This window comes from Vicugna pacos, chromosome 25, assembly GCF_048564905.1.
Source record: "Vicugna pacos chromosome 25, VicPac4, whole genome shotgun sequence".
NCBI lineage: Eukaryota > Metazoa > Chordata > Mammalia > Artiodactyla > Camelidae > Vicugna > Vicugna pacos.
Genome location: NC_133011.1, coordinates 16,555,133 through 16,572,908, shown reverse-complemented (window position 1 = coordinate 16,572,908; position 17,776 = coordinate 16,555,133). Strand labels below are relative to the sequence as shown.

The 17,776-nt window shown below is 37.4% G+C and overlaps 1 protein-coding gene across 1 annotated transcript in view; it reads left to right on the top strand.

Moving 5' to 3' along the window:
• Positions 1-88: 88 nt before the first annotated feature.
• NUDCD1 (NudC domain containing 1) overlaps positions 89-17,776 on the top strand; it is a 64,943-nt gene continuing 47,255 nt past the window's right edge. The window contains exons 1-2 of the mRNA XM_015245534.3: positions 89-304; positions 10,312-10,466. Of these exons, the coding sequence (XP_015101020.1) occupies positions 187-304; positions 10,312-10,466 (273 nt within the window). The 5' untranslated portion in view covers positions 89-186. The remainder of the gene's footprint in view (positions 305-10,311; positions 10,467-17,776) is intronic.

Sequence of the window (17,776 nt, the reverse complement as noted above, 5' to 3'; positions counted from 1 at the left end):
AACTACATATCCCAGCATGCAACAGAACCAACTTTCTCGAGAACACTACGTTTCCCAGAAGGCACGCCACACCGCAGTGTTTTCTGGGATGGGAACCACGCTGCCTCCCAGGCTGCGTGCTGCGAGTTAAGCGCGGACCTTTTAACGGGAGATTTATTAATTATCACGCTAGGACCCTGGAAGGCGATGGAGGTGGCAGCTAATTGCTCCCTGCGGGTGAAAAGACCTCTGTTGGATCCCCGCTTCGAAGGTTACAAGCTCTCCCTCGAGCCGCTGCCCTGTTACCAGCTGGAGCTTGACGCAGGTGGGAAGCGGCGGCGTCCCCTCGCACTCTGTTCCTTTCCCCTTTCGGCTGCTTTCTGCCTGGCCCTTCCAGCACTTTCTTCCGTTCTGACTTCAGCTGGCAAGGCGACCGTGGCCTTCCTCACGGCCCGCTGGGCTCGGGTGGACTCAGGGTGGCTGCTTCTGGAGAAGGACGCCCATTTCTGAACCCTGAGAGAGCCGCCTTCTAGTGGGTTTTCCGTAGCGGGACTCTGGCTCGGTCTTCGGCTCCGCTGCCCGGGCTCCGCGGTCCTTAACGCGATGCTGCCTGGACTCTGCCCGCCTGTGGGTCTTGGCCTGGCCCCTGCTGCGGCGAAAGCTCAGGATAGACTTTCCTCCTGGTGCAGCCTCTGTAAACGTGTGTGTTGAGAAGCCAAACTGTTTGGAGGACCCTTTGCTCCTGTTTCCTCTGGCCGAGACCCAGTTCTTAGAAGAGAAAGTCCATTGCAGTTAAGAGTATTTTTAATTACCTAGGCTATCAGACTAAAGACTCTATCGTGGATTACGTTTCGAGAAAAGTTTGAGGAAAAGTTGGTTTAGCACCCATACTTCTACTACTGGTTTTGTTTATCTATAGATGGCGAGAACATTCATCTTTGTTTTTACAACATGAAGAATGGTATTTTTGTTAAAGATGAAAAGCCCAGGGGTTGCATTTTTAATAGAAAACCGTATTGATTCCAATACATATTGTCAGTGAATCACACTTTGAGAAATAGTTAATAGACTTCACACTATCAAGTAAATGTTTATTCATTTAATATATAACTTATGTAGTAAATTCAGAAATCTCTGTTAAGAGCCTGTTTTATGCTATATGCTGATACTGTCAAGGTGAATATGACACAGTAACATAAAAATGCTATTGTCTGGTTAGGAAAAGAAGTGTAAGTAGATAATTATAAGACAGTGTGGTAAAGCAGTGATAGGGATATGTGCAAAACATAATGGTAGTATTTCAATATCTTTCCCAAACCAGCCCAGGACATCTGGGAAAGCTTCCTGAAGGAGTTGATATCTAAGTTCAGCTTTAAATGGTAGGTAGGAGTTGACCAAGGTAAGAGGAAGTGAGCTTATTATTTCTTTTTCTTCCCTTCTCTCTCCCACCCCGTGTGAGTAAATGGTACCGCTATGTTAGTTAGCTTTGCATTAAAAGAAATCCCAAAACTCAGTGTCTCAAAACTATAAGCAGTTATTATTGCTCACACCCCTACAGGTCAGCTAGGTGGTTCTAGTCATGACTGGACTTCTTATAAATTTGGGGGTTCTCTGGCTGTAGTCTGGTTTAAGATTATTTCTGATGCTCTCTGCTTGGCTCTCCTCCTTGAGGTCTTGCATCCTTCAGCAGGCTGGCATAGGCTTATTTGGAGAGACAAGAAGCAGTGCACAAGTGCTGTATCAGGCTCTGCTTGTAGTAATTTTACTGTTGTCCCATTGGCCAAAGCAAGTCATGTAATCAAGCCTAGAGTCAGTATGGGAAGCTCAAACCAAAGGGCATAGATCCAGGGAAGCATAAAGTATTGTGACTGCTCGGCAAGTTGATATAGTTGCTCATAGTGGAGTCGACTTTGGTGTATTTCTTTTCTTTTTGCTCTTATTCAGGTTTTCAGCAAATCCAGTCAACTCAAAATCTTGGCTTCTCTATGCCTCTATCCCTGTTCGAGTCATTATCTCTCATGGGAACTATAGTACCTTCCTAGCTAGGCTTCCAGCCTTGGATTTTGGGCTCCTTCATTCTATTCTTTCTAAGGCAGTACTTACTACAGTTTAATTCTACATTTATTTGATACCTGTTTCCTCCGCTAGGCTGTAAGTTCCATGGGTACAGTGGTGTGTTTCTCTTTTGCTTACTGCTCTCTCTAGTGCTTGGCATTGTGGGTACTCAGAAAACGGGGTAAACGAAGAAGAGAAGTTGTTGAGGTCATTCCATTCATGGCAAAGCAAAAGGAAAAAATGAGGTTGTGTGCAGGACACTATTACAGCCCTGTATTGCCAGATCAAAAAATGTCCTGGGAAAATGAGAGGACTTAAATGAGGGCACTTTTTGTCTTTCGGACTTTGCCCTAAGTCAGTGTTTCCCAGACTTCCATGGGCCACTACAATAAAATATAAAGCTCAGCTGTCACAGATTTGCCAATTTTTTAATTTGCTTAGTGGAGGTGTTTCTTAAAAACTGTCATGTACTCGTCCACCCTTTCATAAGCAAAAGGATATTTTAACACCAAAAAAGCAGAAAGCAGAATCTCACAACAAATAGTCCTCTAAATTGAATACATTAACTTTTGAAAACCTGTTAAGTTGTCCTTTTTCTCGCCTGATTTCACTGGTGTTGGTCTTAGAGGCTGTTTGGCATGCACAGATGGAGTCAATGAGGTGCTGTTTAGGGTTTTAAGTATGAAGGGAAATGACAGACTTGGGGATTGAATTGATTACTCCTAGGCTTTGTGGAGACTGAGTTTGGAAGAAGAGGGGAATGGAGACTGGAAAAACCAATTTGGAGGCTTTGCAGTAGTTCAGATAAGGGGCTTTCGTTAAGAATTAATTATTTGAGGAGGATGAAGAAGAAGAGGTTAATTCTTTTAAAAACTATCACTTCTAGAGATATTGTGAACTATGACTAAGCAGCTCCTCCTGACAATTTGATTTCTTTTATAACCAACCCAAGGAATTTATATTAATTCAGCAAATGGCAGGCACCTGTGGTGTGTGAAGCTCTGCATTTGGAATGTGAGAATGAAGATGTGGTGTCTGGTCTCAAAGAGCTAGGATTGAGTTTTATTCTCTTGTCTTAATTGTAATTAAATTGTTCTGAAATCTCTGCTACATAAATAGTAAATGTCACTTTGTGTTTTTCTGTTCCAAAAACTAAGCAAAAAAACCTTTCATATAAAATTTTAACTGCCCTTTGACCTAGCAGTTCCATTTCTGGACATTTACCTTACATTTTTTTCCCTAGAATCTTCATTCAGTAAATGTATTTATTTCCCTCCTGTATTTCACCTAGCTAATTCATACTCCATTCTTTCCTCTTGGTTTACATGTTTATTGACTCAGCGATTCCTTTCTTGACTATTTAGTTTGAATCTATGCCATAGAATCTGTACTTCCCATGGTACCTGGGACTTTGCAGACTTTAGCACACTTTGTTGTATTTGTGTCTCTTCTCTGCTAAGACTGTTCTGTATTGAGGGTCCTGTATCCATCTTTTTCAGTGCTTCATCTCCGGGCTGGAGCATGCCTGATGAATGATCTTTATATTACAGATAACATTGAACAGCTTTATTGAGATATAATTGACAGTAACATATTTAAGTGTATAGTTTGACAAGTTTTGACATGTGTATGTATACATTCCTGAAGGCGTCACCACAATCAAGATGGTAAACTTAGCTCTCATTCCCAAAAATTCCCTTGTGCCCTTCTGTAACCAGCCCTCTGTTCCTCCCCTTCTCCTTTCAGTCCCTAAGCAACTCCTGATCTGCTTTCTGTCACTATAGATTATTTGTGTTTTCTAGAGTTTCGTATGCATGGAATTAGACAATATGTACTTTTTTGTCTGGCTTCTTTTAACTCAGCATGATTACTTTGAATTTATCCTTATTGTATGAGAGAGGGATATTGAAATCTGACTATAATTGTGGGTTTTCCTATTTTTCCTTGCAGTTATATCAGTTTTTGCCTCATGTATTTTGAAGCTGTTTTATGTTACATAAACGTTATTAATTATTATGTCCTCTCGATAAATTGACCACCTTATCGTTATGAAGTAACCTGCTTTATCTTTGGTGATAGTCTGCTCTGAATTCTACTGTTTAATACTAGTCACTCTAGCTTTCTTTTAATTAACGTTACCGAAGTGAGTGTATGTATGTGTATATATATTTTTTTCCATTCTTTTACTTTTACCCTATTTGTGTCTTTGTATTCAGTGTCCATTTCTTATTGGCAAAAACCGTTGGCTCTTTTTTAATTCAAACTGATAATCTCTATCTTTTAATTAGACTGTTTACATTTAATGTGTTCATTGATTTTGTTAGGTTTGGGTCTTTCATCTTGTTGGTGTTCTGTTGGTCCATTTAGTCTTTGGGAAAATGGAATTTTCCCACTTTTCTGTCTTGGATTGAGTATTTTTTTAATGAACCCATTTTTATCACATTTGTTGGCTTATTAGCTATAATTTTTGGCTTTTTTTCAGTGATTGCTTTAGGGTTTATACTATACATTTTTAACTTACACAATGCACTCATGTTACACTGCTTCACGTGTAATATAGGAACCTTACAAAAGTATACTTAAATTTTTCTCCTTTATGCAATTGTTGCCATGTGTTTACTTTACATATTACTATAAATTCACAATACATTGTCATTATTTTACTTTAAATAGTTAATTATCTCTTAAAAGAGATGTAGATGATATGGAAAAATTCTTATGTATTTTTTCCTATAGTTGCCATATCTGTTGCTCTTCACTCCTTTATGTAGATTATTTTTATCTGTATAATTTTCCTTCTGCCTGAAGGATTTTTAATCTTTCTGGTAATGTGAATCTTCTGGTGATGAAATATTTCAGCTTTTGTATGTCTGAAAACATTTTTATTTTGCCTCGATTTTCAAAAGATATTTTTGCCAGAATTTTGACAGAGTTCTAGGTTGACAGGGTTTTTTTCTTTTTCTTTCAGGGCTTTAATGGTGTTACCCCCTTGTCTTCTTGTATTGTTTCTGATTGTATGTTATCCTTTGTTCTTTTATATATAACACCTCTTTTTTTCTTTGGCTGCTTCTGAGATTTTTCTGTTTCATATTGGTTTTGAGCAGTTTGATTATGTTGTATATTGCTGTGATTTTCCTCATGATTCTTGTGTATGGGGTTTGTTGAACTTCCTAGATTCACTGCTTTATAGGTTTCATCACGTTTGGAAAGTTTTCAGCCATTGTGTTTTCTAGTTTTTTTGTTTTTGTTTTTCCTTCTCTGTTTTCTCCTTTGAGGAATCCAGTTACCCATTTTTAGATTACTGGATGTTAACCCCAGCTTATCAATGCTCTTTTCATTTCTTTTAAACTTTTATTTTGGATAGTTCCTATTTTTATGCCTTTAATTTCAGTAATCTTGTTTTTTGCAATGTCTATTCTGTCATTAATCCCATCCAGTGTATTTTTCATCTTAGGTATTATAGTTTTCATTTCTAGAAGTTTGATTTAAATAATTTTAATAACTTTCATGTCCTTGGTTATCATTTTGAACATTTGGAATGTACTTTAATAAACGTTTTGATGTTCTGTTCCGCTAATTATAACTTCTGTGGCATTCCGTATTGGCTTCTGTTGAATGGTTATTCTCATTGTGGGTTTTGTTTTCTCTCCTCTTTGCATGCCTGGTAATCTTTGATTGAATACCAGAAGTTCTGAATTTCACCTTACTGAGTATAAGACATTTTTGTATTCTTATAAATCTTGAGCCTTGTTCTGGGATGCAGTTAAGTTGCTTGGAAAAGATTAATTCCACTGGGTCTTACCTTTATGGTTTTTTAGGCTAGTCTGGAGCAGTGCTCAGTCTAGGGCAAAATTATTCCTCACCACCGAGACAAGATTTTCTGTGTACTCTACCTATGAATTAGGAGTTTTCTCTGGTCTGCCTTGTGGAAGCAGTCATAGGTCTCAGCCTTGTGTGAGTACCCGACACTGTTCCCTCCAGTCCTTTCAGATGGTTCTTTCAGTGGCCTGAGGTAGTTTCCTCAAACATATGCCGTAGTACTCTGCTGAATGTTTGAGAGAGACCCTCTGCAGATCTCTGGAGTTCTCTCTCATTCCCCTAGCACTTTGTCCGATGCCTTAGTCTTTCCAGACTTTCAGCTGGGAAATTTCCTTAACCCAGGGAATTAGTCACGTTCCGCCTCACTTCTCCCTCTTTGTGCCGTGGACTGGAAACTTACTAAGTCTCTAAGCTGGGGCAGTAGTCAGGCTCACCTCATGTGTTTCTCTTCTCTTAAGGATTACTATCCTTTATTGCCTGTTGTCTCCCATTTTGAAAATTGTTTCATGTAGTTTTGTCTGGTTTGTTTTATTTTGTCTTAGCTAGTTGTTTCTGAGAGAAGGATAAATCTGGTCACTATTATTCCATCTTGTTTGCTCAATACATATTTTTAAAAAATAATGTCTATAGAATAGTAGAGCTAGAAACAATTGAAATGGGTTAATGAGGAATGAGAAAATGGGAGTGTAGGATGTTTTTAGAGAAGTTTGAGAAGTACAGGGTAGGAGAGAGCTCTGAGTGCAGGGCAGAGAAGAGGAAATTTTTGTCATTTTTTTTATGGAAAGTTTTATACCTTTTTGTATATAAGTGGAGGAGAAGGGGCCAGTGGAGAGGAGATAACTGGAGGAAGGGCCTAGAAGAGGCATTAACAGCTGTGTGAGAATTAGCCTTGGAAGGGAGGAGAGGAACAGGGAAATTAACATTCTTTTTCTTCTGAGGTGCCAAGTAGCAAATACTTCACATGTTTTTAACTTAAGCTTGTGAATAATTTTATAGGATGCATATTATTAACTTTTGTTACAGATGAGGAATCAGGGTAGAAAGTCAGGTAACAACCTTAAGCTGCTTGTCAGTGGCAAACCTGACCCTAACACGCATGCTTTTTCTAATGCTTTATGTGGTCTCTCCGGGCTGTTTCTTCAGGGCAGGGAGAATAAAAGCTGGTGAAGATTTAAGCTGTAATTGGAGTAAAGGGAGAGAAGAGCCTTGTAACCACTGTATTTATGTAATTTTACTATGAAATTCATGCCTACTCTTCTGGAGGAAAATTTGGGGAAGAGAAACGGAAGCTCTACCCTGTTCTATAAATTTTGCTTCAGAACTTGTTATACAGACTCTTGCTTTTTTATGTTTATATGCAAATAGCAAACTCAGTAATTAGGTAAAAAGAAGATTTAATTCATTAGGTTGATTCTAGAAGATGAGTGGTCTAAGAAGTGACCTTTGTAAATTAGTGTTCTTTGCCGCTACCTTTTTAAAAAACTGCTGTACTTTGCTCATATAAGTATCGTAGTGAATCATATTTAATCGGTGTCAGAAGCATTGAATATTGACAATTTCATGTGGTTCACTATAATTGTATATTTTGAAAGGACAAAAAGCGGTAATTGTGACCATTGTTAGCACCATTAGGAAAGGGATCATGTCTGTTTTATTTACCGATATTGGCCCAGTACCAGGCACCATGTCTGGTACGTAGTCGACATTCAGTAAGTAATTTGTGAATGAAAAACTAGAAGTTTTTGAGGTTCCATGCATGCTTTATAAGAAATTTAGGTAAAGATTAAGAGAAATTTCCTTCTTGTTAGGCCCTAATTTCTTTTTGAAAGAATAAGAAGAATTTTTCAGCAAACCTCTTTTATTTCCAATGGAAGATAATGTTAAATGATAAAATAGTTTACTACACTGGCTTCTTAGCCCCCTGCTAAAGAGATTCCTCTCCTTCAGTCAGTTAAAAGGTCCAAGCTAGGTTTGAGACTACTGTCCTTGCTGTCCACCCTTCTCTTAGGCTATACAGAAGAGCCCTGCTAGTGGCTCAGCTCTGTCACATTCTGGACACTGCTTTTCTCTTTTCGTTTGCTCTGCCTGCCCTTGTATACTCAAAATGATTGACATGGTAAGTGCAATAACTTTTCCTTTCTCATTTGGGGCCACAGGGGTGGCCTTTTTCTGTGTACTGTCAGCTTTTGCAAAACAATGTAATGTGCCCTTCATTTGTGTCCTAATAACTTACATAAATTACCTTGGCAGAATGCAGCAACTGAACACTTAGGCTATTTCATGGTTTCCAAAAATGGTTTTCCAGATCTGTGTATTGACAGACGAGCTGTTGTACTAAGGTAGCAGGCTAAGAAGTCTCTGGCTTGTTCAGGATTGCACAAATATGAAGAAAATGTATTTGTTATATCATTGTCTAATATTACTGCTTCGGGCCATTATGTTACCTTGGACACTTCCTGCAGTATTGAGTTTAATCCACACAGTGGTGCTAGAAAACCAAGAATTGATGATTGTTTCCCTTCTAATCAGCGAAATAGGTATTTTTAACTTCCTTATAAAATAAATATTTCCTTGAGTTATGTAATAACAGTTTCCTCAGCCTCTATCAAATCTTTCATAAAGTGGTAATGATTTTACCTCTGCTAGGTCTCCACACTTCAGCCATCCTTCACGTGGATTACTGCAAGAGCTTCCTGATGGATCTTCCTGGGTGTACTTTCCTTTGCTCTGGTCTGTTTTCTGTATTTAGTTATAAGTAATCTTTTATAAAATCGAATCTGGACTCTACTCTCCTACTTAAAAGCTCTTTAATGAATTCTTATTACATTGAGTTTATCAACAAAGATAAATAAAGGCCTTTTGTGATCTGGCTTCTGCCCGGTTCTCTAGCTTATCTGTAGCCTCTCCTTGTACAGTTCTCCTTGTTGCTCTGTGTTTCAACGAGGCTGGCCATCTTTTGGTTTTTTGAACACAAGTTTTTCCTCCTACTTTCTCCTGCTCTCCTTTTGCCTGTGATAAGGGTGCGTGTGTGTGCGTGGTGTGTGTGTTTGTGTGTGTTTGTGTGTGTAGGGATATTTCTTAAGTTAACACTACCTTATTCTTTGTAGCTTGGCTCAGATTTTTGAAAGCCTCATTAATCCCCAAGTAGATCAGCTTCCAATATTATTTGTTCTCACGGTTCCCAGTAATTTTTCTTTGTAACATTTATTACAGTTTAATTTTCTTTTTATTTATTTGACTATTTGACTAACATCTGTCCATTTCCCCACTGGATCATAAATGCTAAGAAGGTAGATTCTATGTTTTTTGATCATCATTGTATCATTTGTGCCTATTAAAATATTTGCTGAATAAATATAAGTCAGCCAGGACTCCAGGCAGCTAATAGAAGTAGGAACAGGTAAGCATTCTAGACAAAAGGTGTAAATATTTGCAATCAGAATACAGTAAGGTGAGTTTTATAATTAAGGTAAGATACTGGCCCAGCATAGTCTACTTCTGTATTTCCTGTTGGAACAGAAATTAATTCTAGGTCACTGATGGCCCTGACTGTACAGGGTTTGTATCTACATAGAATGGAAGGAGGAGTGGGAGGCAGAGATCACATGTGGCAGATGTAAAATTATGGAAGCAGCTAAGAGTAGATCTTAAAAGTTCTCATAACAAGAAAAGCAGTTGTAACTATGAGGTGATGATTGTGTTAAGTAAACTTATTTTGGTAGTTATTTTACAATATAGATCATATATCAAATCATTATGTTGTATACTTTAAACTTATACAATGTTATATGCCACTTATATCTCAGTAAAGCTGGAAAAAAGTAAAATAAAATTATGGAAGCCGCTAATGCCCTGTGGAAAAAGCCCTGTTCTTTTAAGTAGGGAACCTTGTTTCTGTTCCAGGTATGATATTGTTTTGTTCTGTACTCTTGGGAAAGATGTGGTATAACGTTAGAGAAGTCACCATTTACACTTGCCTTTGTTTCCATAATTGTGTAAAGAGATAATAGAAACATTCCCTTTATTTCTTAATGTGTGTTAAAAATGAGGTAATAGAGGTAAAGCATTTTTGAAAGTATAAAACCACTTTATAAGGGGACTCAATATTTGCCCAAAGGACAGGAAATCTTTTAAGTTTAGAATTTCTCTGTTCTTTTCATTCGTAATTGCAAGGGGGAGGTACCCAAAAGGAAAGAGAGTGGTATGAAAAGCTCCATCTCCCAAGGCCACTGTATTCTAAGTTCTGTAAGGGCAGGGGCCTTGTCAGTTTTACTCACTATATTCTCTGCACACAGTGCCAAGTAGGTGCTTAGAAATTGTTTTTGAATGAATAATAAGGTAAATTGTCCTGAAGGCCTTGGTGATTAGCATCTGTGATTTTTTTTTTTTCGTCTCATTGGCATCCTGCAGGAAGGAACAATCTGAAGCAAAACTCTTAATATTTTTCTTACATTTCAGCTGTGGCAGAAGTAAAACTTCGAGATGATCAGTATACCCTGGAACACATGCATGCTTTTGGAATGTATAATTACCTACACTGTGATTCGTGGTATCAAGACAGCGTCTACTACATTGATAACCTTGGGAGAATTATGAATTTAACAGTGATGCTGGTAAGAAAAACGTCTGTAATACTTGGATTTTCCAATAAATTTGATCCTTAATTTTTGCTTTTAATCTGATGTCTAGAGAGTTGAGGTACACATACCTTTAATGTATGGAATCCCGTCATCAGTTTATGTGAGGCTTTGTTTTGTTTGATTCAATTTTACATTTTCCCTTTTTTCTTGCTATTGACAGTTATTCCTCTCCACTCCCACCGAAAGGCAACTACTCTAGCGGGTTTTATGTCTCAATATTGATGTAACTGTTCATGTCTGCTTTTTTCTGTGTGCGGTGTTAACCCTGACTATGACAGTGATTTGTGTTTTTCCTTTTTAATTTTTGCTTCATTTTTAAGTATGTTAATTGGGTACAAACATTTAGGATTGTTTTGTCTGCTATAGATCAGTCCTTTTATTGTTATGAAATGTCCCTCTTTATCTCTGGGCTCTAGGAATAGTTTCTCTGATATTAATATAGCTGCTCTGGCCTTTTTTTTTTTTAGTTAACATTTGTCTTTTTCTGTTCTTTTTCTTGTAATTTGTCATTATTTTTTAAATGTGTCTCTTGTAAAGAGCATATAGTTGGGTTTTGTTTTTTAGCCATAATGATAATCTTTAGCCATAATGATAATTGGCTTAGTACATTTATATTTAATGTAATTACTGAAATGGTTGGGTGTATGTTACCATTTTGCTAATTCTTTTCATTTTATCCCATTTGTGCCTTGTTCCTTTGTGTGTCTGTTCCTACCTGGTTTTTAATTCATCAGTTTCTTTTTTATAAAATTTTTTCTTAAAATTCTACATAATTTTCTCTTTTGGCTTTTTATTGAAACATACTTGTATTATTGTTTTTAATGGTTAATGTAGAGTTTGTAGTATTCATCCTTTCCATATCCTACTTTACCTCTAATGTTATTTCACTTAAAAAAGAATGTAAAAATCTTACAGTAATATAATTCCTTTTACTTCCTTTCCCATCCTTTGAAGGCTGTCATGTTTTTACTTCTTCATTTGATGTAAGCTCCACAATACATTGTTCATATATTTGCTTTAAATCGTCAGTGGTCTGTTAATACCTTCCTGACTGCTCTCTGCTCCTTCTAGCCTTTCTCTGTGTTGCAGCTGCAGAATAATCTATCGAATTTGCTTGTCTAATCTTATCACTTCTCATTTAAATTCCTTAAATATTTCTTTTATGACAAAACCCACACTTTTTAATATGTAATTTTAGAATAGGTGATGTGTTCATGTGATTTTAAAAATCTGTCCTGGTTCAGGACCCGTTTTCCCTCTATAACTTCTTTCAATTAGTTTCTTGTATGTTCTTCCAGAGGTGGGGTTTTTTTTTGGGTGTGTTTGATTTTGATTTTCTTGGTGTGAGCTTTAAGTGATATATATTCTTAAAAAATACAAACTCTTCACCTTGGCAAATGCAGCTTATAATGCCCTTTTCTCCAGCCTTGTCTTTCCCCACTTTGTATACTACACTCTGACAATACCTGTCTCCTGCAGTTACTTAAACCTGCCCTGTATCCTTTTGCCTCAAGCCCTTTCCCATGTAATTTACTCTACCTGGAACACTCTCCTTTATTTCTGTGTCAGGCTGCTTCTCCATGTTCACTTAATTTTCAGCTAACCCTTTCATCTATGCCCTCACATCCTCCCTTCGCTCCCCTGGGATATTCAAACCATGGCTTCTCAGATCTGCATAAACTGTGAATTCCCCCTAGGCTAGGGATTGGCAAACTTATTCTGCACAGGGCCAGGTAATAAATGGTTTATGGGCTAGACAGTCTTATGTCACAACTGCTCTGTTTTGCCGTACTAGTGTGAAAACAGCAATACACAATATGTAAACAGTGAGTGTGGCTACATCCCAGTAAAACTTTATTTACAAAAACAGGCTAATTTGGCTCATGGGCTATAGTTTGCTGACCTTTGGTCTAGGCTGTGAGTCTTATATTTCTATAATCCTTGCAGCCAGTAGAAGGCTTAATCAGTATGTTTATATAATGGATAACAGTTGTTTAAAGCTTGTTCTGACTCTGAAGTTGGCTTTGCATTCTTGTAGGATCCTCTTATTTCTTCTTCATGTACAAGTATGAGTCTTTGGTTTGTTGACATAAATAATTTTACTGAATAAGAAATATTTATTTTTCTTCAACAAACATGTGCTTAGTAGCCATACACAAATAAATTGGAAATGTGTCACAGTGGAAATAAGGATAAGATGCAGAAGTCGTGTGGAAGAGGAAATAGTGCCATGCTATGCTTGGCTGGGAGAGGGTTGCTGACAGGGTCCCATTTTAGGACCAAAACATGGTTTTATCAGTTCATTCATTGATAATCACGATTTGGGATACTAATTCCAACTTAAATCACAAAATTGATTGGAAATCTGGAATGAAAGTTTCGTGACTGCATTTGAAATACTATAGATAAGCGGTGTGGACTGGTCAGTGTTTTTCTTTTATTGGAAAGTTTCCATAGGAAATCGTTTTATTTGATAGCTTTTTTTCGGTAATTTTTTTGATAGCTTGATGTGGAATTAGAGCAAAGACTATTATGTCTTTAATTCCATTTTCTGTCCTATTGTCTAGCTTCTGTGGACACCTTAGAATAATTCATTATAGTTCCTTACATAGTTTAGTCTCTTTGCTTGTCTATTGACTCATTAAAGACACTGTATCCATGTGTACTATAGATGCTGGCATAGTGTGTACACACAAGCCAGATGCCCTGTACACATAAATGTGTACTGTATTGCCCAGACATCATCATACACTTCCATACTCTGCATATGCATAGTTTGCATTTTATTGTGTCTTAAATTTAAGGGCTTTTATGTTTTTTTATGATTTAGTTAATATTTTGTTTAGAAAGACAAATCTAAAATCTGGATATTCTGTAAGAATATTGACTTACGGAGCCTGAGTCACATAGTCTAATTTATACTATTCACTCGACATTCAAAATGTTTATTGAATACCTACTGTATGTTATACATTCTTGTAGGCACTGGGAGTGCTGCAGCCTATAGAATGAAGTCTCTTCCAGTTTATTTACAGTAAAATGTGGACTGCTTCCCTCCCTCTTTTCCCCAGTTTGAACTTGACATTGAAATAGCAGCCTTTTTTGTACATATTTGTACACATTCAAAGCAATGTACATCTTTCTATATAGTGTACATTTAAATTTGTTTAGCTTCCTGGTAAAATTAGAATTTTTTCTCTTCATTGGAAAGCAATAAGGAAACAGCTATTTATTTATTTATTTATTTAGCTAATAGACTTTACTTTTTTAGAGCAGCTTCAGGTTCACAGCAGAATTGAGCAGGAAATACAGAGTTCGCACATAGCCTTCCCCACCCACACGTATATACTCCCCTACTCTCAACATCCCTCATCAGTGTGACATATTTGGTACCATTGATGAACCGACATGGACACATTATTATCTACCAAAGTCCATAGTTTACATTAGGGTTCACTCTTGATGTTGTACATTCTGTGGGTTTTTACCAATGCATAGTTACATGAAACCACCCTTATAGTGTCATACAGAATAATTTCATTGCCCTAAAAATCCCTTGTGCTCCATCTGTTCATTCCTCCCTTCCTCCCTCCCCACAAACCCCTGGAAACCCACGATCTTTTTATTGTTTCTGTAGCTGTGCCTTTTCCAGAATGTCATTTGGTTGGAATCGTGCGGTTTGTAGCCTTTTCAGACTGGCTTCTTTCATTTAGTAATATGTCTTTTAAGTTTCTTCCATGTCTCTCATGGCTTGATAGCTCTTTTTTTTTTAACTGCACATATATTTTTTAATTTACATGTATGTACTGTTCATTGTTTCTCTAAAAATTTTTAGAGCTTTAGCTTTTTAAACTTACATGGTTATCAAAGGAATAAAGCCAACCACAAAATAAGAATTAATTAAAAAAGATACATATACCCTGCTATTAACAGCAACATTATTTATATATTTATAAATAAATTATAAATATAATAAATATTATATTTATTATAATTGCCAAGATATGGAAGTATCCTAAGTACACATAAAGAAGGATATTTTGCCATTTATGGCCCTTCATTCACTTTTTTTTTTTCTTTTCACTTCAAAAACCAGAATTTTATAACTGGCATAAACATTTCTAACATCAAACACAACAAAATACCCAGAAATAAACCTAACCAAGGAAGTTACCTATATTCTGAAAACTAAAATGACACAAAAAATGGAAAGATTTCTTGTGCTCTTGGATTGGAAATATCAATAGTATCAAAATGGCCACACTATCCAAAGCAATCTACAGATCCAATGCAACCCCCATCAGAATACCCACAGCATTCCTCACAGCACTAGAACAATACCAGAATTCACAAGGAACCATAAAAGACCCCGAACAGCCAAAGCAATCTTTTGTAGGTCTTTTTTTTCCTCCTTTTTGTTCTCTTTTCTTATGGTTTGATGACTCGAGAAGGTCCTTTAACATTTATTGTAAAGCTGGTTTGGTGGTTCTGAAATCTTTTAGCTTTTATTTGTGAAGCTTTTGATTTTTTCCATCAAGTCTGAACAAGAGCCTTGCTGGATAGAGTATTCTTGGTTGTAAGTTTTCCCCTTTCATCACTTTAAATATATCATGCCACTCCCTTCTGGCCTGTAGAGTTTCTGCTGAAAAATCAGCTGATAACCTTATGGGAGTTCCCTTGTATGTTATTTGTTGCTTTTCTCTTGCTAATTTTAATATTTTCTCCTTATCCTTAATTCTTGTCAATTTGATGGCTATGTGCCTTAGTGTGTTTCTCTTTGGGTTGATTCTGTGTGGTAGTCTCTGTGCTTCCTGCAGCTGGGTGACTGTTTCCTTTCCCAAATTGGGAAAGTTTTCAGTGATTATCTCTCCAAAAATGTTCTCAGGTCCTTTCTCTTTTCTTTCTGGGACCCTTACAATGTGACTATTAGTGTGTTTCATGTTGTCCCAGAGTTCTCTTAAACTAGCCTCATTTCATTCTTTTTTCTCTGTTCTGCAGTAGTGATTTCCACTAATCTGTCTTCTAGCTCACTGATCTGTTCTTCTGCCTAATTTAGTCTATTCTTTGTTCCTTATAGTGTGTTAATCATTTCAGTGATTTTATTCTTCAGCTCTGTTTTGGATATTCTTTATATTTTCCAGCTCCTTGCTAAAAACTTCGCTCTGTGCATCTATACTCCTCTTGAGTTCTCTGAACATCTTGGCCATCATTATTTTAAACTCTTTCTCAAATAAATTACCTATCTCCTCATCACTTATTTCTTCTTCTGGGATTTTATCTTGTGCCTTGTCCTGGAAGATACTCCTTTGCTGCCTCATATCTATCTTTCTGTGTGTTTGTGGATTCCTTCCACAGGCTTTGGGATGATTGTCTTCTTATTTCTAGTATCTGCCCCTGGTGGATGAGGCTGGAGTAGAGGCTTATGCAGGTTTCCTGGCAGCAGGAGCCAGGTGCCTGCCCACTGCTGGGTGAAGCTTGATCCTGGACCTCTGGTGGGTAGGGCCGTGTCATCTAGAGGCCTTTGTGGCTCAGGAAGTCTGCTGATGGCGGTGGCTCTGTTTCCATCGTGTGTGTTGTCTGGCCTGAGGCTTCCCTGCTGGCTGTTGGGTGGGGCTAGGTCTTGGTGCTAATGATCCAGTCAAGATGCCAGCCTCCAGGAAATCTCATGTAGATGAACACTCCTGGAATGTCTGCCACCAGCTTTTATGTCCCCTGGGTGAGCCACAGCCATCCCCCGTGTCCCCAGGACACCCTCCAAATCCAGCAGTCAGGCTTGGCCCAGGTTCCTATGAAATCACTGCTTCTGTCCTTGGACCTGGTGCACATGAGTTTCCCTATAAGCTTCCCAAGGAGTTGGAGTCTCTGTTTTCCCTAGTCCCGTGGGGCTCTTGGAGGGAGCTTGACGTGGGGCTTAGAGCTCTCACTCCTGTGGGAGGGCCTCTGCAACTTAACTGTTCTTCGGCTTGTGGGTTGCCCACCTGAGGGGCATAGGGCCCTATTATATCATGAGCACGCCCCTTCTACCATCCTGGTGTGATTCCCTCTTTATGTTTCCAGTTGCAGAAGATCTCTTTTGCTAGGTTCCAGTCTTTTTTTTTTTTTTTTTTTTTTTTTTTTTTGATGGTTGTTCAGCATTCAGTTGTGGTTTCGTTGTAGTTGTGAGGAGAGGCAGTGCTCATCGTCCTACCACTCTGCCGTCTTGACTGGAAATCTTTAAGGAAACTGTAATTTAGAATGCATGACTTCTGGGAAAGTTTCTACAAGTTGCATTCTTTCCTAGTTCTCAATTATTCTCATCCCCGAATTCTTTTAGTACTTCATATATATTCCTATTTTAGCAATTTAATTACAAAGTCCTTGAATTATTTATTCGAAAAGGCATAATATACACTCTGAAAATAGTTTATTAGATCCTTTATTGAAAAGATCTACCGTATACCTTTTTTTGTTTTTACCCCCAACTGGTAAGTGACTGCTGTAATGTTAAGTGAGAAATCCCTGACCTGAATGTTGATTTTTGTAGGTCATATCTCCTGGGCAGGCAGGTGGCCCCAGAGACGAGTTCTCTAGTTTCTTGTCTGAGAGGTGTAAGGCCTCACCCTGGCTTTCTGGAATCCAAAGGAAGGAAAAGCGTTTGTAGTCTCATCTTTTAATACATGGCCGTTCTCTGCCTCCCTGATTTTTGTTCTGTGGTGTCCTTTACCCCTAGACTTGGCTGGGCCTCATGGCCAGGTCAGTCTAGTTAAAACTTGTAACAGAGAAATCTCCAGGTTTTTGCCAGGCTGGGTAATTTATATTGATTTGGGGAGTTTTTTTGTGTTTGTTTTTTTTTTCTTGAATCCCAAAATAATGGTATGTCCTTTCATTTATTTAGATCTTTTTTTACATCCTTAGATAAGATTTTTATAGTTTTCCCTTGATCTTAGGCTCATTAAGTTTATTCTCAAAAATTTTATGATTTCTGCCTCTTTTGTTAATAGAATATAGTTTTTTCTATTTTCTTTTCTAGGTGCTTATTGATAAAGACTTTTTGTTGTGTAAATGGCCACTTTATTTGATAATTCAGTAATTTTTACTTACTCCCATTTAGTTTTTCAGAGTAAACAATTCCATCATTAGCAAAAGAAAGTAGTTTTATCTCTTTTTTCCAGTGTTTTTGAAAGTGGGATATAACATTCCTGTGTCATTTCATTTTTGTGTTATTACTGTTACTAAATAGAACTTCTAAAACAATTGAATGATAATAGGGATTGCAAGTATCCCTGTTTAGCTTTTGATTTTTT